This window comes from Pygocentrus nattereri, chromosome 3 (assembly GCF_015220715.1).
Source record: "Pygocentrus nattereri isolate fPygNat1 chromosome 3, fPygNat1.pri, whole genome shotgun sequence".
Lineage (NCBI taxonomy): Eukaryota > Metazoa > Chordata > Actinopteri > Characiformes > Serrasalmidae > Pygocentrus > Pygocentrus nattereri.
This window is the reverse complement of record NC_051213.1, coordinates 38,236,105-38,259,102: the sequence shown is the minus strand read 5'-3', so window position 1 is coordinate 38,259,102 and position 22,998 is coordinate 38,236,105. Positions and strand designations below refer to the sequence as shown.

The window sequence follows — 22,998 nt, the reverse complement described above, 5'->3', positions numbered from 1 at the left end:
CCATCAGAATGACAAATAATCTCTCACTTTCTTTCTTTCCTTCTTTCAGTCATGTTCTTTGCTAGGCTGTGTCTTTCTGTGTCTGTCTATCTCTCTCCCTCTCTTTCTCTTAGACGTAGCGGAGGCTCAGGCTTTTTCTTGCCTCTGGATTGTCGATGTATTTTTAAACACGTCTCAACACACACAAAATGCATCTACACACACACACACACACACACACACACACACACACACACACACAGACACACACACACACACACACACACACTTCCTCATCCTCACGCAGCCTTCTTTTGATGTCAGCCAGATGCAAGGATCCAAATCCAGAGAGAGAGTGAGAGAGTGCGAGAGAGAGAGAGAGAGAGAGAGGCTCCAACACTCCTCTATACATCTTTTCAATACGTTCATTCTCTTTCTGGAGTGAGTGCAGCTTCATTAGCATATCTATCATGCCTTGACTGATGTAGCGCTATTTTATTCGAAGGCAGCTGATTGGTTGTGAACGGTTGATAGACAGCTGCAGGAAGTCATAACATTTCTCAAATCCTCTTCTCTTCATTTTGTGTGTCATTTTATGTGTTCAGTCTCCCCCCATGAGTAGCTCTCCTTTGTGGCCTAGCAAATAATTAGGCACCTGAATTTTGCAACAAGCTTGAATGAATTGTGTGTGCACATGTGTTTGAGTACACATTATCAATGTGTGGTTTAAAAGTCAGAAACCCTTCATTTAATTTCATCTCCAGTCAAAGCTACCATTAAGTTTAATTTGTCTGGGTATATTTTAAATGAGATTAGATTAGATGAGAAGACTCACAGCTACTCAATGAGAGTCTGACAGACCCTGTGGAGGTGTCAAGTGGAAGAGCAACATTTTTCACAAAAGAAGCCATTATTGAGAGAAGAAAATAGACAAAAAAAAATGGAATTAAACACCAAAACTGGACATCTGGTATATAGAATAAAGTTTTATGGACTCATGAGTCTTTTCAGATCTTTGGAAGTCACATAAGGCAGTATGAGTGCCACTGAAGTAAAATAAGCCTCTCTATGGTCTTTTCCATCAATCAAGCATAGTGGAGTGTCAGTGCAAATTTTTTTTTGATTGAAAGCATCATGAATACTGATTAGCACAAACACATTTCAACACATAATGCAGTGTCCCATGGACAATGTTTGGCTGGGAATACTGGAATTCTAGATGACGACCCCACAAAGTCTGCAGATTTCTTTGAAATACTGAAAGCAAGTTTCTCAAAAAGCATGGAAGCTGGAATAAAGGCAAAGTGTAATTGTGATTTAGTTGTTGTGGTTCCTGGTGTACTTTTCTGTATGTTTTCTATTTTTAACTGAAGCTGGAAAATGAATAACTTAAAATAACCACTTTTTACCAGGTATAAAAAAATGAAAGGGTGGTCTCTGACTTTTGTTAGAAATCTATTTTTATCATATACAATCTGTGGCTCCAACTCCTTCATACAATTTGTACATGCAGCTTATGTGCTACAGTGGAGGCTCTTGAGAGGGAATGTAGCTTTCCATTTTGCTGTTGCAAATGGTCCAGTGTAGTGTCCAAAGTATTGCTTAAAAAGGTGCTTTTGAATGAGAGGGCAATAGTGGGTTTTACCATGATAATATATAGCACGCAAGCAGCTGGACTTCAGCCTGGACTACTAAAGATAGTAGTGGTGTCAATAAATAACTTTGATAGCCCTGATTTATACATGCAGACAGATGCTGATTGTGTGTCATTTTTATATGAGCCACAGTGTTTGTTTTGGGGAAATACTGTGTGCATATTTGGTCCTTTGGTATTTTTATTTTTTCCAGTTGCAAATTTTATTAGAAGAAGTTCAGGAGACTGGACATCAGGTGGCAAACTGGTTTAATCACTATGCTGTTTGAAATTCTTCCTCAGGTATGAGTTTTGGCATTACTGTTATACAGATTCACCACAAACAAGCTCCGATAACACATGTACAATGTTTGTTATGTACAAACAGTGCAAACCACACTAGCATTTGCCTGTTTAGTTCAGTGGCTCAACTAAGGGAGTCAGGGATGTTTCAGTCACATATTTTTCAAATGAAAACACAGCAGACTCTCAATGACCTCCCACTGTCTAATCCCTTGCATCTGAAATAGTCCACATGGTTTTCAAGGCAGCAAACATAAAGGCCAGTCTTTTGGTCTTAGCCTTGGCCTGGCATAGACACCAGACAGACACCAGGTTTCTCTCATACAATCTGAGAAGCTGCGTGACTTGGTCAGCAGCATCAGACGAAATCAGTGTGCAAAACAAGCCGGTGACCATTTTTTTAAATTCCTCTGCTGTCTGACAGTCGAGTGCACAGGTATGTGGGACACACATATGAGACAAATTCTTAACTTATTTAGATGAAGTTGAGGTTGACCTCTTGTTCGACATTCCCTTTCCACTTTACATGATATAGCAGTTACATTTAGGTACCTGTACAACTGCTGTAAAGTAACTTCTGCTAAATTTAAGGTGGAATGGAAAATTTGAACAAAAAGCCTTGTAGAAATGAACATTTAGTCCCGTTTTTGCTGACATAAGTTTATCTATCCATCCATCCATCCATTTTCCAAGCCGCTTCTCCGTCAGGGTCGCGGGGGGGAGCTGGAGCCTATCCCAGCAGTCTTCGGGCGGAAGGCAGGATACACCCTGGACAGGTCGCCAGTCCATCGCAGGGCAGACACACAGACACAGACAGTCACTCACACACTCACACCTAGGGACAATTTAGCACACCCAATTGGCCTGACTGCATGTCTTTGGACTGTGGGAGGAAACCGGAGAACCCGGAGGAAACCCACGCAGACACGGGGAGAACATGCAAACTCCACACAGAGAGGACCCCGGTCACCCGGCCGGGGAATCGAACCCAGGCCCTCCTTGCTGTGAGGCGACAGCGCTACCCACCACGCCACCGTGCCGCCCCAAGTTTATCTATAGCACAATAAATGTATTCCGATTTACTTTGGTTATAAATGGTTTGTGGCAAAAATGATTTTATATGGAAAAAAATGGTCATGCAGCAGAGCATGAAAACCCCATAAAGACAGCACTGTACACCAGTGTGTATATGTTTGTGCGTGCCTGTAATTGAGCTGTGTCCTTGGGACAATTGCTTTAGTGTCAGCCTCTGTCCAATCGGATCCCTCAGCAGGCCGATTGTCATCAAAGTCAAAGGTTAAAGAGATGTTTTCCTCCTCTGAGGGAGAGAGAGGGGAAGAGACACAGTGGATGATGAATAGTGTGTAGCCTTGTGGTCCGATGCATTGTGTGTGTTTTCAGTTCTTTCATAATTTGCTGGTGGAATACCTTTATTTCCCAGCACTGTGATTTCACAGACCTTTTATTACACAGTTTGTTGTTGGAACAAATGAAAAAATCTGATAACAGCAGATTCGAATATGAACAACTACTTGTTTGGTTTCTAATCTCTAATAGTTAGTGCTTTAGCAGTCTTCTTTCTCGGCGAAACACTGGGAGACCAAAAGCCCCCTGCACAAAGTCTGCATGTCCTGCTGTTCTGCTGCTGATGCTAATTAGAGGCCAGTTTGCCATTTACTCTCTACCAGCTGTGCCTTCTTGTCATCTTCATCATCACTGGCCCCTTTTCCATGACGTCATTGGCGTAGATGTTCATCTTCAGTCAAGGCTGTGAAAGTATGTCATGAATGTGTCATAATGCACTAAAATGAGGCAAGAGCTAATCCATTTTTGATATGTTGTGGTAATTGATTGAAGTCATAATTATATAACCTATGATATAAAGTCTTGCAGCCTCAGTGTCTTCCTTCCGGGCAGCGGGTTTTTGTAATCTGATTCTGAATATTTGCCAGCTCGGCACTCCATGACTGAGACTTTCGGAGGTAGCTAGGTAGTTGTGTGCAAAATTTGGGTGCCCCATTTCAAATTACCTGATTTTTTAAAATGAAAATATTACACTTTCCTTACAGAGGAATGCACAGATAATGTTTATTTGCTGAATTAAACATGTTGGAAAAAAAATAACATTTTGTTTATTATTCCACATTGTATGTTTGTTCTGACGTTAATAAATTGAAAACATTCACTAAAATTTGCATATAAAATAGCCCACTCATACAGACAGAATCAGCAATCTGTAATTTGTTATTTTGAATGTCAGTTAAATGGTCCTTTTCTTTAAAAGTGCATGGTAAGCTAACAAATGCATCCGACTCTTTGATAATAGGCAGTAGTCTGGCATGTGAGAATAAGGTCTGGCAAGTATCATCAACATGTAAAGTGATCTTTACAAAAGCTGGCAGAGAAGGAGGACCAGTTTATTAAAACAGGGAAGTTTTAAAGTTTTAATGTTGGCAATTGATTTGCTGCTTTGGGGCAGCAGCTATTCTCAAACTGTCTATTTTAAGACATTGCAGATTTCTGAAAACACACATTGCTTGGAGTTGAGTGTTATCTTTTGATCCCAATAAAACGATAGTTTTCTTTGACCATGACTATGAATCATTCCATGCTCTCACTCAACTGGCCTCTGATCAGGTATCATCAGACAGACTGATATTTATGACAGGTCTTATCTCTGTGACGCCATGTATTTGACAGTGTTTGGCCTGGATGGCATTACCCGAGCCGTTATGTCATCATCTCATCTTTACAACTGACTCTTCTCTGTGATGTTGTGTCTGTGAATGATGGCCCAGTTCGACATCGTCTGTCATCATTCCTTTTATGCTGCAAGAAAGTGAAAAGCGTGTTGAATTGTTTTTGGATTCTATGAAGAGGACCTTAATTTCACATGTTCATCTTAGAGTTTTAAATTCATAAAATGTGAGAATTTTAGCAATCAAAATGTGTCCCTATGAACCAATATCTGCACTTCATATTATAGTATATGTGTTCAAAAAAGGGTGAAACATTGCTGTGAAGATTTGATTACATTCATCTACAAGAGCCTTGATGAGCTCAGGTCTTAGATAATTAGTTATGGATGACATCTGTCACTCCTGCTGATGCCAAAGATATTGGATGGAACTCCACCAATCCAGTTCTACTGCTCCACAGCCCCTTCAGCTGCCACTTGGCATTGTGACCTTGACATGGTGAGCTTAGGGTCACGTGTGGCTGCTCCACAGCATCCTGTTCTATTGGCAGTGCTTTTCAATGGACAGTATACTAGCTTCAGGGCAAACCTCAGAAAAATGGAATATCATGGTATATTATGTATTGTTAAAATGTGTTGTAGTATCATGATGTTATATTTTTGCCAAATTGCCCACCCCTAGGTCGAATGACTGAAAAAATAAGAGCTGGCAAGGAAAATGCAATTTAGTTTTGCTGTGTCTCCCTTAATTGGTCTTCTACAAGTGCTTTTCACTTCATAATTGTGTGTGCTAATTGCAAATTAAGCTTGAATAAGATAAGGGGCTCTTTTTCTGATATACACTACTATGCAAAAATCAGGGACCACCTTTCATTTGTTTCATTTCTAGTCAAAATGGCAATTACATACAAATTATTCTAGTTATTTTAGGGAGAATTTCTGAGGAGGTTAGATATAAGATTGGCTGAGAAAGGAAAAGGTTAAAGGAAAATAAGTGGGGGGGAAAGTTAGATACAGAACAAATGGGACACAACTGTCATCAGTTAAACAGCGCTTAAAGCTTTTAACACACTAAATACTGAAAAACATAATATAACAGTTAGATATTGAGGCTTCAGTGTAATTGGCTGTTTTGACTGGAAATTAAATAAATGAAGGTTTTTTTGTAGAACGCTCTATTTAAGGCATGCCTTTGTTCATTTCTGACCTCCAATCGTCATTTTAACCTTCCGCTCATCGTACTGCTGTAACTCATTGGGAGAGCACTATTAGACTGAGGTCATGTCACACCACAGTAAACACTAAGAAAGGGAACTCTAGTTAGGTACCTCCACAGGCTAGTTACTGCTGTTGTAATTAGAGAGCACTGCCACTGGCCTTGGGAAATATTGTGATGGTATGTTATTAGAGTTCAAATGACCAAATTGAATGAAAAATGGGAAAAATGTACTGTGTAAAGGTTTAAAAAGCTGATTTGTGTCTGAATTGTATCTGAAGCATTGGTGAATGCTCGTAATTTAGTCAGGGTAAAAATGTTCATGCAGCCATTTCGAGAATGGATTAGAGTGATGAGTTTTTGCGATCTTCAGATTTCAGCAGTGACCTCTTATCTCCATGTTTCAGTGTTGATTTTGCAGCAGTGTTCATGAACAAGTAATGTAGATTGGACACAAATCCAGCGATACTCTGCCTGGCGGGTGGGCCCTGAGTCAGCAGCCATCCGTAATTAAACTCTCATAGCGATGATGAATCTCTTTTAAATTTACCTATTCATTAACCCAGCACTAATAATCCTTCATCCCTGTCAAGAGTCGCCATCGGCCCTCTTCTCCTCTCCTCTTGCTCGTTCTCCTAATATCTCTCTATCTCTCTCTCTCTCTCTCTCTCTCTCTCTCTCTCTCTCTCTCCGTTTCTTATTCCTCTCCTCGTCTCCCTCCTTCTTGTTGTCTGAGGAGAAGAGGATGTGTATACAGTGGTCTTGTGGATTTATGATGGTGAAGTCATTAGTAAGCACTGCTCTCCGGCTAAACTATGGCCTTGCGTAGAGTGATGTCATATTTCAGCGCTGCTAGAACCTTTACAGCTCAAGGCTGTGAGGACATTTCTCATTACGCTATAAGACCATGGCCAACCCAGAAAAGCTCTTATTAAAACATTTGTCCATCTTCCCATCTCGTAGGCCATTCCACCAATCTGGGCAGCTGTCTTTAAATTTGCTTTTCCGTGTTGATTTGTCTTACACTTTTTCTTCTTTCAGCACACTGAGAATAACCGGCAGGCCTCGCGATGGGGTGATGTAATCAACTCTCGGTGATGATGTCGGCGGCATGTACTCGATCACAAATTCAAATGCAAAGATTGCCAGTTGACAAAGAAAGCTATAGAAGGTTAAACTAACTTGAAGCTGCTTTCAAAATAGTGCTAGATAATACGTACATGTAATATTTCAGTTATTTTACTGTTAAAACAATAGATTTTTACAGTTTCAAAAATAAAGCTGCCAAATGTGTGATGCCATAAAAGAACCATTTTTGGTCCGTTAATAAATATTTCAAGCCTATAGAGAACTGAGATATGAGTGTGGAGAACCTTATTAAAGTTTAAAGAACTGACATATAATGTATAGGTTCTAGGAAGAACCCTTAAATTGTTAAAGAACCATGTAATAAACATATAATCAATAAAGAGTAATGATGTGCTAATTATTTTTAGAAATTGCCCAGGCCTAATCTATACCTCATGATTAAACTTCAAGTTTCCCTGAAACCATAACATGGTGTGCAGCACTTTTAAAAGAGCTAGCTAAAGAGTGTAAAGTGTTTTATGTGTGCCACACTACAGTGCAGATAGTCTTTTAAATTAAATTCTCAAATAACAGTCAAGTAGTCTGTTTCTGGGAAATGCGTTTATTGCAGGCACATTGAAACATTTTTTCAGACCAGTGTTTTAAGAAACTCTACAGATCATAATTCATTTTATATTCTTTTACTTATGACTCAAGACTTAAAGAGTAAGAATCCATTGTTTTAAACACTGGAATACACAAGCTTACAGATGACCTTACAGATGTAATAGTAGTTTACAGAAATGTTTATTTTTTTCAAGAAAGTCCTTAAATGTATTAGTTTTAACAGAAGTGGATTTTCTTTTTATTTTCTAGTATAAATATACTGTATGCACTATATAAGTGAAGGGTATTAACAGGTAGTTTGTCCCCGTTTACAGTAAAAGCCTCTATTCTTCTGAGAAGGCTTTATGCCAGATGTCGGAACATTACTGTAAGGATTTGATTGCATTCAGCCCCAAGTCAGGTACTGATGGATGATTGTCTGGATACTTTTGCACATACACCACACTGAGTTCAGGTGATTCTTTAATTTCAGTTGAGCCTGATATGTTCTTGTAACTTGTCCCACACTGTGCACTGCAACTAAAACCAGGCAGTGATGTACTGGGTAGGAAGGTGCAGTCCCTCTACAGCCTTTTTTGACAAATTCATTTTTTAGAATTACTGTATTAACATTTGTACCTTGCAGTTCTATTCTGTGAAATAGAAGCATATATGGACTTAAGGACCACAGATGTCAACTTTTTTGCCTCCGTTTTGCTAGCCTACCCATCTCCACCCATATTTGGGAAGTGGTGTTGATGGTGTGTGTTTTAAAAACAGGCAAAATTCACACGATAGTCCTGGTAGGAATATACCAAGGCGGAATGTTTAAAGTGACCAACACTTGTATCCGACTACCACGGTGTCAGAAACACTTCACAGTGCCAGCAGACCCTTGTTCACTGCCAGCTTGAGTGTTGTGCATTAGTGTGATAGTGTACACTAGGCTTACTACACATGGTATCAGCTGGTTTCGGATGTTAGTATCGGTGGATTTTTTGTAATAAATGAGTATGAGTATAAATAAATGACCATGTTATCGGGATGTTCCCGTATCGGTATTGATGCATCCCAACACCACTGTGATGTAACTATATTTGTAATAATCTTCGACCACTATGAACTACATTGCCAACATTGCACTACATTGTGTGGCAAAAGGATTATTTATAGCAGTTATTATCAATAATAATAGTTAAATGATTTGCTGAACTCTTACTGAACTCTGAGCTTTCTGTTTCATGCTATGCCTAACAGCACACCTTAACCTTAAATCCACTGCAACACATGACCTGTTGTTTATTTTTTTTACTGATATATGTAGTCAAAAACAAATGTTTCGTAAGCTCTGTCTCACTGCTCCTTCATCTTCTGTGAACTGTATCTTCATCAAAAACCATCAGAAACCCCAAGGCCACCTCTCAGGTACCTCTGTCTGACTCATACTACCATAATCCCCTGCCATTCACAGCCCAGAGTAAACACCTTCAGAGTGGTTCCAGGAATGTCTTGCTAGTGTAGTGTAGTGTGTAGTGATGATCACAGTGGGCCTGATTTATTTCTCTGTGGGCAAATTTTCTTAAGCTTCCTGAACGATATTCAAATTGTGATGCTGATTCATCTTAGGAAATATTTCTCAAGCCAGGGCTAGGTGTAATCTATGTCCACCGAACTAGAGCGCTCTGTAAGATGAGGTGAAACTGGGAGGACCATCCGTCTCCCTCTTTCTCCCACACACACATGCGCACACACACACACACACACAGGAGATTAGATGGTTGGGGTTCATTTTAGCTTTCAGCGCATTTATCATGCTCAATCTCTGTCAGATATTTTAGGGGCCCTGTCTGATGGGATGGAATTTAACAGGGAGGTGAGAGAAAGGAAGCCCTATGATGTATGACATGGCTGATTGGTTATTTGAGATGTGGTAGAGATTGGCCACTGTAGGAACTGTCTGGAATTCTGTGATATTGCTGACAGGTGCTTTTTTGAGTAGTTAAAACGGTCTCTGGCAAGTGAGACAGAAAGAACAAGCATGTCATTCGAAGTCCAAATGGTGCAGAATGAAGTACCTCAGTACAAAGTACAGTACTTTAAAATAATGGAAAACTGGAAAACAGTATTCAATATATAAACAAATCAGGGCCAAGAGTAGACCCTTGTGGTCCCTGTCCAATTTAAACATTAAATATTAAACATTAAAGGGTGCAACAATTTTAATATGTATTATAAAATTAAATTTGAAGCAGCATATCAAAATTTGAATTACGGTTGGGAAAGTTATTTTTGGATAACCTTTGTTATGTTTTATAAACATAAAATCTGTACAGTGCAGAATTAGAGATCCATAGAATTTTTTCATACAAAATATCAAAAATCAAATAGATTCTTTACCTCAGAAAACTGTTTCAAACCTGAAAATATGTACATCATTACACCCCTAGTGTGCAAGCATGTATGCTGCACACATGATGCAAGCATCACTTCATTAATTACATCTTCCTGTATCTACATTGATTGTTCATTTTATCAGCTTCACTTACCATGTAGGAAGTTTTACAATTACAGCCTGTTGTCCATCTGTGTCTGGACATACTTTGTTAGCCCCCTTTCACACTGTTCTTCAATAGTCAGGCCCCTTACTGTTAGAGACAGTAGCTCATTTGTTGCTGCACAGATTGTGTTGATTCTCTAGTCCTTTATCAGTGATCACAGGACGCTGTTGGCGGGATATTTTTGGTTGGTGGACTATTCTCAGTCCAGCAGCGACACTGAGATGTTTAAAAACTCCAGCAACACTGCTGTCTCTGATCCACTCGTACCAGCACAACACACACAAACACACCACGACCATCTCAGTAGTGTAAGATTAGGTCTAAAACCTCATTACTACTCTAGATGCTTTCTCTGGACTGTAATGTTTTATTCATTTAATTGAATTGTCATATAAATGAATCAGCTTTAAGAGGAGGACTACAATATCTTCTTTGTTAAATGGCAATGTATGTTATGTTGTTTGTTTTTCCCATAATTTCATCAAGTTTCATAGCAAATATCTTTCACAATGTTTTTTTTTTCCATGATTACGTTAAGATATCTGTTATTTCATCAACGTTCATAAATAGCTGTGATTTTGTATTCTGTAACTGTACTGTGAGAGTGCTTTCCTGACAGGTTGTTTGTTGCTTTTGTTGTGCAGTGTTACGAATAAAGGATTTCTCATTTGTTTGCAATGATGCGGCACCAGTTTCTAATTTGTATGTAAGTGTGCCAGTCCGAAAGCTGGTCTCCAGTCTGCCCTTGTGCTGCGAATATGTCTGGCACAGCAGGAAAACATGTTAACATGCACACGCAAATACAAGAAGCATGAGAGAGGGAGAGAGGGAGAGAGGGAGAGAGAGAGAGGGAGAGAGAGAGAGAGAGAGAGAGAGAGAGAGAGAGATGGAGAGAGAGAGAGAGGATGACGCATCTTTGGACACGTTGTTGGGATAAGCATCAGTCCAAACAAATGCTAATAGATACAATGGACTGCTTAAGCTTAACAGTACGACAAACTTAAAAACTAGCACAACACATATGGCACATTTGATCCCTTGCTAATCTAACAGTATACAAGAAATTGGAGTCCACGCATAAGCCCACAACAAATAATTTAAGAAAAAATGTTTGGGATTTGAGACAAACTACAAGTAAATGTTTCCTCAGCAACACTCTAGCATTGATGATAGTAATATTTAAAGGTTACTTTTCTCTTTTATTATGACTCTAACCAGCAGAGCTGATTCATTCATTACAGGGCATAATTAATAAGCTGAGTCCTGTGGAGTGTCTGATTTTTTTAGTTCCATTGCATATGACAGACATGCTAATTAGTCAGTTTGCTGCTGTGCCTCGTATGACCCCTAGATGTCCCTAGACAGAGAAAAGGGCTGCACATGTGGTGCCAAAGCTGAAGCACACTCTACGTCTACACCTCTACGTCCAAAGATATGAGGAGAGGGTTGGGCTGGGTAGCTTTTTGCTTGAATGCTCTCTGTTTGGATTTGTGTGAGTGTGTGTGAGTGTATCCGTTTTTGTATGGTTGTTTCTGTATGGGTATCATGGCATGCTTATTGATGGATAGATGCTTCTGTGTGTGCATGCGTATGACTGTGACAGAGAGTAAAGCAAAGACTAGAGTACATAAAATGATTTGCCATACGTGCATGTACATTGTTATTCTTATTCTCACTGATCTCTGGGACATACAGTGGGTTCCAAAAGTGTGAGACCACTAGTGAAAATGCTTCCATTTTGAATGACTTCATTTGCACGCAGGTACCAGACACCTAGTCAGCCCGTAAGACACTGGGCTGATAACAAGATTAGGCTCAGCCCATACATGACGAGTGACAGGTGAGAAAGACAAGATCATGTAGGGATAAACAAGAATAGATAGATGAGATGGTATAAATACAGTCACAGTACAGGCACACAGTCCTGAATATAATGACATGTAACACAACACTAAACACATTACAGAGCAGTACATTTCTACACTTTCTAATTTAGTACAACCCCATTTCCAAAAAAGAATTGTGAATTTTTCTTTCATTTGTCACAAAACGTTTCTTTGTTTTAAAGTTTTTAAGATTATAAACATTTCTGTCCAGTTTTAAATAAAAAATATAGCATATGTATGTATGTATATTTTTTATGGTACATATTTCCACTAAATATTGACAGGAAAAACAAGTTCTATCACAAAAGTAGAGTCGAGGCGTCCTGTATTCCCTAATGACAATAGTTGAAGCTTACAAGGTGTCCTAGGGAGCAGTACATCAACAAGCAGTGTGTATTTGCTAGACTGAAAAAGGAAATAAATTTGCTCGCTGGCATGGAACCCAGACACTTGATTTCTAGCAATGCCAGCCATTGCATATTCTTGAACTGCCTCTAACATAACGGCGATAGACAGCTCAGTGAACTTGGAGGAGAATGCTAAATGCCAGGTCTGTGATGTTACCTAACGGTTGCTAACATCACACAGAGCAATGGGTGGAGAGGGTGGGCCATTCCACCACACTCCCCTCCAGAGCCTCCCAGCCACAGATGTCTGTGAAAAATGTCATTTTCATGCTGTTCATAACATTTGGAATGGAGAATCCCTTGGTGTGGTTCTGAGAAATGCTGCAAATATCTAAATTAAGAGCCAACAGGACTGTACATTTGGCTAATAACATGCAGTCAACTTTTGTCAATTTTGTGCCCCAATAACTTTTAACATGGACAGTTCTACATGTGAAGCTGATCCTGCATGAACATTGCGTCAGCTTTTAACAACTGATTTGACAGCAGCTGTTCAAATTGGATGTCTGATATCTGATAGACTGTATGGGCCAAACGCAAAGATGATATGCCGTATGTGAAGTTAGTGTCTTTTTAACTGTATCTGTTATTATGTCAGAACAGTATCCTACTGTTGCGATCATATGTGACCATGTTGAAGAAGAATGTTTGTGTATACCTTTTGTTCTCTGTACCCCACACGTTAACATGTCTTATATCTGGGTCTTATTTTGATAAAGTTTAACCTGTTTCCATTTTATTGTCACTAAAATGCCCCAGTTTGACAATGAAATCTGATTTTGCATAAAAGCACACCGACACATATGGCATTTCCATTTGACCTTTGTTTATATTTTCTCCTGTAAGTATTTGACAAACATGGTTTGGACACTTTCATTGTACCAGAGGTGTAAGAAGGCTGTTGGTCTGGGGCTAAGTTCTTCTATTTTGATTTCCTTGTTTATTCTTTCTATAGCTAGTCAGTGCTCGGGACATTTCCACTCACGTAACTGCATACTGATGGCAGAAGCACATTTCTTTTAAACTTGTGTTAAATGTGGTCAAGATCCATCTCTGACCATATGTGATTTGAGTGATCCACACAGCGTGTTCTGGCGGGTGTTTACACTTGGCTTTTCTTGTGTTCAAGTGAAATCGGAGCATGATCCAATCACCAAAAATGTGTTAATGCAAGGTGTAAACAGGCCTTATAAAAATAAAAGGTGTCAGATCAAAATTACAGTATGTTGTCTAACAGATTTAGTTGTTTATATGGTCTCACCATCCCTCCCACTGTACTGTCCTGGAGATGGGGCCGGGTACAGACTGACAGATAGGGAGAGAGTGAAAAAAAGAAAGTATGCCCACTGGTGTCTATAGTAGGGGGATTATGAGGTGGAAGGGTCAGTTTGCCTGCAGTCCTTGCATTTGATAGGGCAGAGCTGGTGTTATCTGACATGTTGATGTCTTGCTGTCATATTGTTTTATCCTCAAGTCTCACACATGCAGAGCAAAACTTTACTACAACATGCAAATGTGCACAGTTTAGATTGCAGCAACGGCAAAAGTTCAAACCGTGCTTACTTATCACACACTTATCAACTTATCAGTGCTGTGAAACCAGTGAGGCTCAACCTGGAAATTTCAGATTTTATCTCATTATCAGACAATTTAAACCAGATTTTTCACCAGATCTCTTATCTCTTTCTCTCTCTATCTTCCACCCTCTCTGTCTTCCACTCCCTAAATCTCAACAACGTCAAGGCATCTTCGCCTTTTTCCAGCCCAGATACTGACCTAATTGTCATGCCACTGTAAAGATGGCTTTACCTTAGCAATCAAACTACACGTTACACCATATGGCCTGCTACAGGCAACACTGTATGACTTGTTTAACCTACTATAGGTCACATTGTATGACCTGTTATGGACAACAATGTATGACTTATCTCAAGCAGCACCTTATAACCTACTACAGGCAACACCGTATGACCTGCTAAAGGCAAGAGTGTATAACTTACTGTATGACTTTCTGCAGGCAATGCTGTATGACATACTACAGACAACACCTTATGGCATACTGCATGCTGCAACGTATGACCTGCTGCAGGCCACACCATATGATCTGTTACTGTCAAAACCAAATGACCTGTTACAGGTGACACATATGTCCCTTCCAGTCAACTCATCTGACCTACTAGCAGGCACCAATAAATGACCACACAGTGACACCAACACTACATTTGTGGGCAATAATCATGCTGTCTTGCTGTTTTTCTGACCTACGATTTTTGATCGTTGCCTCCACAGATTCATTGAGAAGGAAAGAGGAGTGAAGAAGGAGGTATAGAGGAGAGGAAAGGAGGTACACTGTGATGTTGCGGGGGGATCATGCCGATTACCAGCGCCAATACCACACTTTGGGCAGCACCCCACGTCGCTTCTCCAACCCTGACATGGAGGCACTGGCCAAGCTGCATAAGGGCGAAGCAGAGAGGCAGCGTGGCAAATACCCACCCCAGCACGCTGCCACACTCGTCAACACCAACTGCTCACGGCAGCAGGTATGTTCCCCTTTGTATATATGTGTTTCATGTGGAATAGCTGTGGGAAGAACTTGGTATGTTGTGGTTGAACAGTCATTGTCCTCTTTATTCAAAAACAACATTTAGAAACTGTTGCAATGCACTATATGTGCTGCCATCTTGTAGCCTTTCATTAGTGATGGGTTTCTGACCGCAGGATATTGTTGAGTGGTCGGACCCCAACAACAAAGCTTGAACCAGCTCTACATATATTAACCTACCAGTATCACTCTGTTGAGAATGTTCAACCTCCGAAATAATACCTGGTCATCAGCAGTCCTGTGGGCAAATGCCCAGTGATGAATGGGGTAGAGTAGACCATGACAACAGATGGACTGCAGTCTGTAATTGTACTCCTGTGAGGTGGATGGACCATATAGTGTAGATACCCAGTGGCAATACAAGGTGAATTTATGCACATATTCTCTCATACAGGGTGACAATAAAATCATAGATGTGGTCCTTCCTTCTCTTTTTCATTCTTTTCTGCTGTTTTTTGTGTTTTCTTTCTACATTTGTGCCTGTCATCTCTGTATAAATTCTCTCTCTCCTTGCATTGAGCCAATCTCCTTCTTCACTTTCCGTTTATCTGGTACTCTCCTTTTCTACCTCCACTTCTCTTCTCAACCTCTCAACCTTACTTGCTCTCGTTTTCTCTCTTTTTCCCCTCTTTTACCTCTCTCCTTGTCCCTGTCTCCTCTTCTCTTTCTGTGTCGTCATCTATCTCTCAGTGCCAGTTCCCCCCCTTGCTGGCTGTTTGCTCGTCGTATTTACCCTGCTGCAGCCGCTATTAGCAAGAGTGCCGGAATCGGAGGTGGAGTGGTGGTGGTGTTTGAGGGTTGGGGGGTGGTCAGGTGGAGTCTGCCGTTTCCATGACAACTCCAAGCCCATATAAGGCGATCAGTGATATCACATAGCAAGCTGGCATGAAGCGCGAGCCGCTGAGGAACAGGGACGGAGAGAGGGCGAGGGAGTGAGAGAACGAGGGAGTGGAGTGGAGAGGAGAGGAGAGTCCATAGCGAAGAGAGAGACAGACACAGAGAGAGAGAGAAGCGCTCCTGAGGCATGAGGGGATTTTCTGTGATCCGCAGTCCGTAAATGGAGAGACGGAAAGAGGAAGAGAGAGCACGAGGAGGAGGAGGAAGAGGAAAAGAAGGAGAGGAGGGGTGGAAGGAGCCGGCGTGAGGAGGAGCAAGCCGGTGGTGGAGCTAATTAATTAGCAATGGTACGGTACGTTCATTAATCAATGAAGACGTGGACAATTTACACTGAGCAAACAGAGAGAGAGAGAGAGAGAGAGAGAGAGAGAGAGAGAGATTGATCGTCTACCTGACTGCTTGTTGATATGGTTGAGGTGGAGGATGCTGCTCGTCTAACCAGGTGAGGAGCACTGAGATTTGGGGAGGCACAGCAGCTACCTTTTCGTGGCAGGTTTTTTTGCATAGCTTTAGAGTGAATGCTTGTGTGTTGTCATAACTGTGCATGTTTGGGACACGCAGGTGGGAAGCAGGTGTGGCCAAGAAGCCTGCCGCAGTGAGTGTGTATGTGTGTGTGAGAGAGAGAGATGGCAGAAAGAGAGCACGCGGGAAGGGAGAAAGAGAAAAAGCAGACGGATGAGCAATTATGCATGTGTGTGTGTTTGCATGCTCATAAGGGGGACAGAGAGAGAGAGAGAGAGAGAGAGAGAGTGAGGGAATGCCAGCGGAGAAGAGAGCGGAATGGGTGGGCATACTAGCCTGCTTGGCATGCAGATCATACTGCAAATTCATCTCTCCCTCCTCTTCCTCACACGCACACGCACACTCAGAGCGAGCCTTCACTACAACTAAAATCTCTCTGATGTGCATTTGGTTGAGTGTGCATGGTTAAAATACAGCAGGTACACGCTGTGCTAGTCGTGCCTGTTAACTGCTCTCTATGGACGCATGTTTATTGACAGCCGATGCTTTCTCTCCTCAGAACACAGAGATTTTTTCTGCCTGGGGGGCTTACGTCATCCCTCAAGGAGCAACGAGTTCACACTTTAAATGGTCCATATGATGGAAAGCTTTTTTGAGCCTGAAATAAGATTAAATAAGATAATTACACGTTGTTAAAGTTTCATAATTTACCGTCCACTTCCAGTACATATGGTCCACACAGGGAAACTAAGCTACAAAAACAGCTTGTTTTGAATTCATTTCATTCGTTTCTGTGATGTCACAAGAATCCATATATCCACCTGTACAGCCTACAGTAGTTTAGCTTGCCCACAGAGGTAGATATTCTATGGCGTGTTTAAGTTCTGAGTTATTGAGCTAACAAGCAATACCAAACTGAGCTCATTTACATATATCAGTCTTAAAAGCACAGTTACAAAAACAGTTTAATTCTAAGCGATAAAGAGATGTTGGAAAATGGTCATATAAAAATAACATGACTGCTTTTGGTGGATATAAAATCACATAAATATTCTAAGTGAACCACGAGGGAAAAAAAACAATACAAGAGAAATGTAGGATGTGGGCCTTTTAGCACTTTTCAAAGGGGAAATCCATAAATTGTTTTAAAAAAGCCTAATTCATTCATAAAGATGGCAACAATGTAGGGCTGTGAAATAATTAAAATTATTATTATTTCATGTACTTAATAAGGATTAATCACATTAGTCTTATTTGCTTAAATTTGACCTTTGTATCATGTAAAAAGCAGTGCATCTTATTATAGCTATTTGAGTGGGCAAAATAAGCTTATATAGAATGTTTTTATTACTTTCATTCTTACATACACATGATTACTTCATGTGAATGTGAAAATCATGTGATTTCACTAGTGTGAACACAGTTGATGTCTGCTTGTAAATGATAATTCACAGGACTGTAGTAGCTGGAAGTAGCTTTGACCTAGACATTCATCAATGAGACATGCTATTTAAAAGGTGTATTTAAACAACAGTGCTACATTCAGAGTCATATAGTGCCTGAGCAGCTGGGCTTTAGGCTGAAACTGGATTGTTGTGGATACTCAAATTCAAACTAGGAAAATGCATTAATGGCTTAAAACCAATTAGTGGTGTTAATTAATGTCATTAATGGGCTATTAACATGTTAACCTTGAAACCACTAAAACTGATGTGAAATGCAAAGTTCTTACAGAGCCAGAATTGTTCACAGCACTGGTGATAGGAACCAGATGTCCAAAGAGACTCTAAAAACAACATCACAGAAAGATATTACATGAAATGGTTGTGAATATGTTGTGTATACATTGTTTTATGATGGCTTTATATATATATATAAACTATTATAAAACAATGTGTCAACACAAGTATGTTTACTGGATGTTTTAGATAGTAAATAAAATGGCTATATTTGTGTTGTAGACATTATGACCCCTGGTTCCTGTCAACACCACTGTAAAGAAAATCTGAATCATCATCAAACCACTCTGAATAACTTTATTCATATCTTCTTTCTTCTTCTTTCGGCTGCTCCCATTAGGGGTCGCCACAGCGGATCATCTGCCTCCATCTTGCCCTATCCACTGCCTCCTCTACTTTTACACCAACCATCTCCATGTCCACCTTCACTACATCCATAAACCTTCTCTGAGGTCTACCTCTTCTCCTTCTACCCGGCAGCTCCATCTCCAACATTCATTGACCAATATATCCACTATTCCTCCTCAACACATGTCCAAACCATCTCAACCTGGCCTCTCTGGCTTTATCTCCAAACTGCTCCACCTTCACTGTCCCTCTGATCTGCTCATTTCTAATCTTATCCATCCTTGTCTCTCCCAACGAAAATCTCAGCATCTTCATCTCTGCCACCTCCAGCTCAGCCTCCTGTCTTTTAGACAGAGCCACAGTCTCCAAACTATACATCATAGCAGGATGCACTACTGTCTTGTAAACCTTCCCTTTCACTCTTGCTGCTATCCTTCTGTCACACATCAGCCCTGACACCCGTCTCCACCCACTCGATCCTGCCTGCACCCTCTTCTTCACCTCTTTTCTACATTGTCCATTGCTCTGGATGGTTGACCCAAGATATTTGAAGTCATCCACCTTTACGACCTCTACTCCTTGAATCTTCACATTTCCACCTGCCTCCCTCTCATTCACACACATGTATTCCGTCTTGTCTCTACTGACCTTCATTCCTCTCCTCTCCAGTGCAAACCTCCACCTCTCCAGATTCTCTTCCACCTGCTCTCTACTCTCACCACAAATTACAATGTCTTCTGCAAACATCATGGTCCATGGAGCCTCCTGCCTGACCTCATCTGTCAACCTTTCCATCACCATTGCAAACAAGAAGGGGCTCAAAGCTGATCCCTGGTGTAACCCTACCTTCACCTTGAAACCATTTGTCACTCCAACTGCACACCTCACCACTGTCTCACTATCCTCATACATGTCCTGCACCACCCTAACATGCTTTTCAGCTACACCTCACTTCCTCATACAGTACCACAGTTCCTGTCTTGGCACCCTATCATATGCCTTCTCTAGATCCACAAAGACACCATGTAGCTCCTTCTGACCTTCTCTGTACTTCTCTACCAACACTCTCAACACAAAAATGGCATCTGTGGTACTCTTTCTGGGCATGAAACCAAACTGCTGCTCACTGATCTGAACCTCTCGCCTTAGCCTTGCTTCAACAACTCTTTCCCATACCTTCATGGTGTGGCTCATCAACTTTATACCTCTGTAGTTACTGCAGCTCTGCACATCACCCTTGTTCTTAAAAATGGGGACCAGTACACTGCTTCTCCACTCATCAGGCATCCTCTCCCTCTCCAGGATTTTGTTAAACAACCTGGTTAAAAAGTCAACTGCCTTCTCTCCTAAACATCTCCACTTCCTGATCCACTATCTCTCCCCCCGTTGTCCTCCTCTCTCTCTCGTTTTCCTCATTCATTAGTTCTTCAAAGTACTCCTTCCATCTACTCAACACTCTCTGTTCACTCATTAGTACATTTCCCTCTCTATCCTTTATCAGCCTAACCTGCTGTACATCCTTTCCAGCTCTATCTCTCTGTTTAGGCAAATGATACAAGTCCTTTACTCCTTCTCTACTGTCCAGCCTCTCATACAGCTCATCATAGGCCTGAGCCTTTGCCTTTGCCACCATTCTTTTTGCTATGCGACTAGCCTCACAGTACTCCTGCCTACTTCCTTCATCTCTCTGGTTATCCCACTTTTTCTTAGCTGCCTTCTTCTTCTGAATACTCTCCGGGACTTCCTCATTCCACCACCAACTTTCCTTCTCTTCTTTCCTCTGACCAGAAGAAACACCCAACACATTCTTACCAGTTTCTCTCACCACCTTAGCTGTAGTTTCCCAGTCCTCAGGTAGCTCCTCACTGCCCCCAAGGGCCTGTTGCAATCCCTGAACTGCCTGCAACCATCCTCCTCCTTCAGCTTCCACCATCTAATCTTTGGCTCTGTCTTCACTCACTTCCTCTTCTTTGTTTCTAATCTCATTCTACAGACAACCACCCTATGCTGCCTTGCTACACTTTCCCCTGGTACCACTTTACAATCTCCAATCTTCTTTAGGTGGCATCTCCTGCTAAGGATATAATCCACCTGTGTGCACCTCCCTCCACTCTTGAATGTCACCCTGTGTTCTTCCCTCTTCTGAAAATATGTGTTCACCACAGCCATTTCCATTCTCTTTGCAAAATCTACAACCATCTGACCTTCCGCATTTCTGTCTTTCACACCATACATACCCAGCACCTCTTCATCCCCTCTGTTCCCTTCACCAACATGTCCATTGAAGTCTGCACCAATCACTAATCTCTCCTCTCTAGGGACAACATCTACCACTTCATCCATCTTACTCCAAAATTCCTCTTTCTCCTCTAACTGACAACCAACCTGTGGTGCATATGAACTGACCACATTCAAAATTACACCATCAACCTCCAACTTCAGGCTCATGATCCTGTCTGACACTCTCTTTACATCCAGAACACTTTTCACAAGCTGTTCCTTTAGGATTATCCCTACTCCATTTCTCTTCCTCTCTACACCATGATAGAACAGTTTGAATCCACCTCCAATGTTCCTGGCCTTGCTTCCTTTCCGTCTGTTCTCCTGGACACACAGAATGTCTACCTTCCTTCTCTCCATCATGTCTGCAAGCTCTCTGCCTTTACCAGTTATTGTCCCTATGTTCAGAGTCCCTACTCTAACCTCCACACTCCTGCCTTTCCTTCTCTCTCGCTGCCTTCTAACCCGCCTTCCTCCTCTCCTCTTTGATGGTCTTCGACCATGAACTTTATTCATATCTTAATGACTGAAATATACAGGAATTGTGAAAAATGACTGGAATATTAAACTGCCAATTAAATAAAACTGCCTACCTTGATGCTACATCCAATGCTCAATTTATTAGAAACAATTTACAGTTACTGCCTGTTGCCCCTTTGTTGCGCCATTTATCAGCCCCCCTCTAGCCCATTCATGAATGGAACAGGACCACCACTGTCCATATATTATTTGGGTGGTGGCTCATTCTCAACCCAGCAGTGAGACTGATGTGGCAGGGGTGTGGTAATGTGTGTGGATCAGTTTATCAGACACAGCAGTGTTTTAAAGCCCTTTTAAACACCTCAGTAACACTGCTGGGTTAAGAATAGTCAGCCAATCAGAAATATCCAGCCAAGAGTTGCTCTGTGGTCAGAAACTGACCACTGAGGCATGGCAAGAGGATGACTAACAAACTGCACATCAACAGATAAGCTACAGTGTCTAACTGTATACCAGCATGGTGGATGTGTTGGCTGTTAAACCTCAATTGCACACTTTATAAGAATAATGTTTAAAAATGTTTGAATTACTTTTCTTGCATAACATGAATCTGTTGAACTATGAATGATACAGTGTCATATGAAAACCAGGATTTCTTTTAAATATTCAGAACTAAAGGTTTTTTTTTTATCTTAAATACTAAAAATGCTTAAGGGAAAAAACAGGCACTGATGCATATTGTTTACAAATAAACCATGTTAACATAACAATATTGTGAAGGAAAGTTTTGATTTCTCTCATTCCAAAAAGTCATTTAAAACCAAAAATAATAGTAATCACAAAATCTGTCATTTTCAGGCAATCAGATCTGACTTTTATTGTCTAAACAAAGCTGATGACACTGCTGAAATGTACTACATGCAAAAGCTTGTCATCTACAAGATGCTCCATACCCAAAATAACCCCCAGGAGAAAATGGAAGCCTGTAATTGGTTCCTTTAAACTCCTTCCTTTGTTTTTAACCATTTCATTGTCATTAAATAAGTATCATGTCACTGAAAGGTGAAAAGCTAGGAAAGCGGGTTGTTTACCCTAAGGCAACACTGTGCATTAGAGGGTTAGATGCCTTCAGCAGGTCTTCCAACGTTGACATTTGGTGTCTGAGAGGATGATGACATAAGGTTTACATCCTTTTCATGCTTGACAAATCCTTTGTGTCTTGAGGCTGGGTGGCACTATTATCCTGGATATCATTTCCGTTCTGATAGAAATTCTTTGAAATAGGATTTTATACATCCTGAGCAGGATGGAGCATTTCCTTAGCCAGCAGCTTTTAAAGAACATTTGGCCTTTGTTTGAAGACGTGTTCCATCATTTTGGAGGTTTCTTGTGGGCTTGAAACTTGCTGTTGAAGTTTGGTTACACCTTTGAATTTACTCGTTCTACAGATTCCTGCATCTTTTGCAGTAGTACTTGCCACTAGGGTCTAATCTGGAATAGCATCTGTATAACACATTGCTTTCAAATGGAAATACCCCAGTGTTTGTGTTCTGTAGGCTGTGTGGCTAGTAATTCAACTCTCGCTAAAAGTCATTGAGTCTCTCAGTTTTCCAAATCCCTGCTGAAGGTGGAACAATATGCTATTTCCTGAACCATGACTATGTAAATGCTTATTGGTACCGTCATGTTTTGAGTTATTGGCCCATTTTGAGATAAGCAGAAAGTAGAAAGTGTTGTGTTTTTGAATGTTCCAGGAAAACTGACTTACTGGCTGTTCCTTGAGAATGAACAGCAACCCTACTCTCAGCATCCACTACATCAGACATTATCAGT

At 40.9% G+C, this 22,998-nt stretch overlaps 1 protein-coding gene across 8 annotated transcripts in view; it reads left to right on the top strand.

Moving 5' to 3' along the window:
- zgc:114120 (uncharacterized protein LOC619267 homolog) overlaps positions 1-22,998 on the top strand; it is a 111,995-nt gene that overhangs the window by 9,035 nt on the left and 79,962 nt on the right. For 3 of the 8 annotated variants that reach the window (XM_037536734.1, XM_037536735.1, XM_017700747.2), the window contains exon 2: positions 14,644-14,897. In XM_037536734.1, the coding sequence (XP_037392631.1) occupies positions 14,709-14,897 (189 nt within the window). In that variant the 5' untranslated portion in view covers positions 14,644-14,708. Of the gene's footprint in view, positions 1-14,643; positions 14,898-15,817; positions 16,144-16,194; positions 16,299-22,998 lie in introns of those variants that run through there. The other 5 variants (XM_037536740.1, XM_037536739.1, XM_037536737.1 and 2 more) reach the window with 4 other exon arrangements.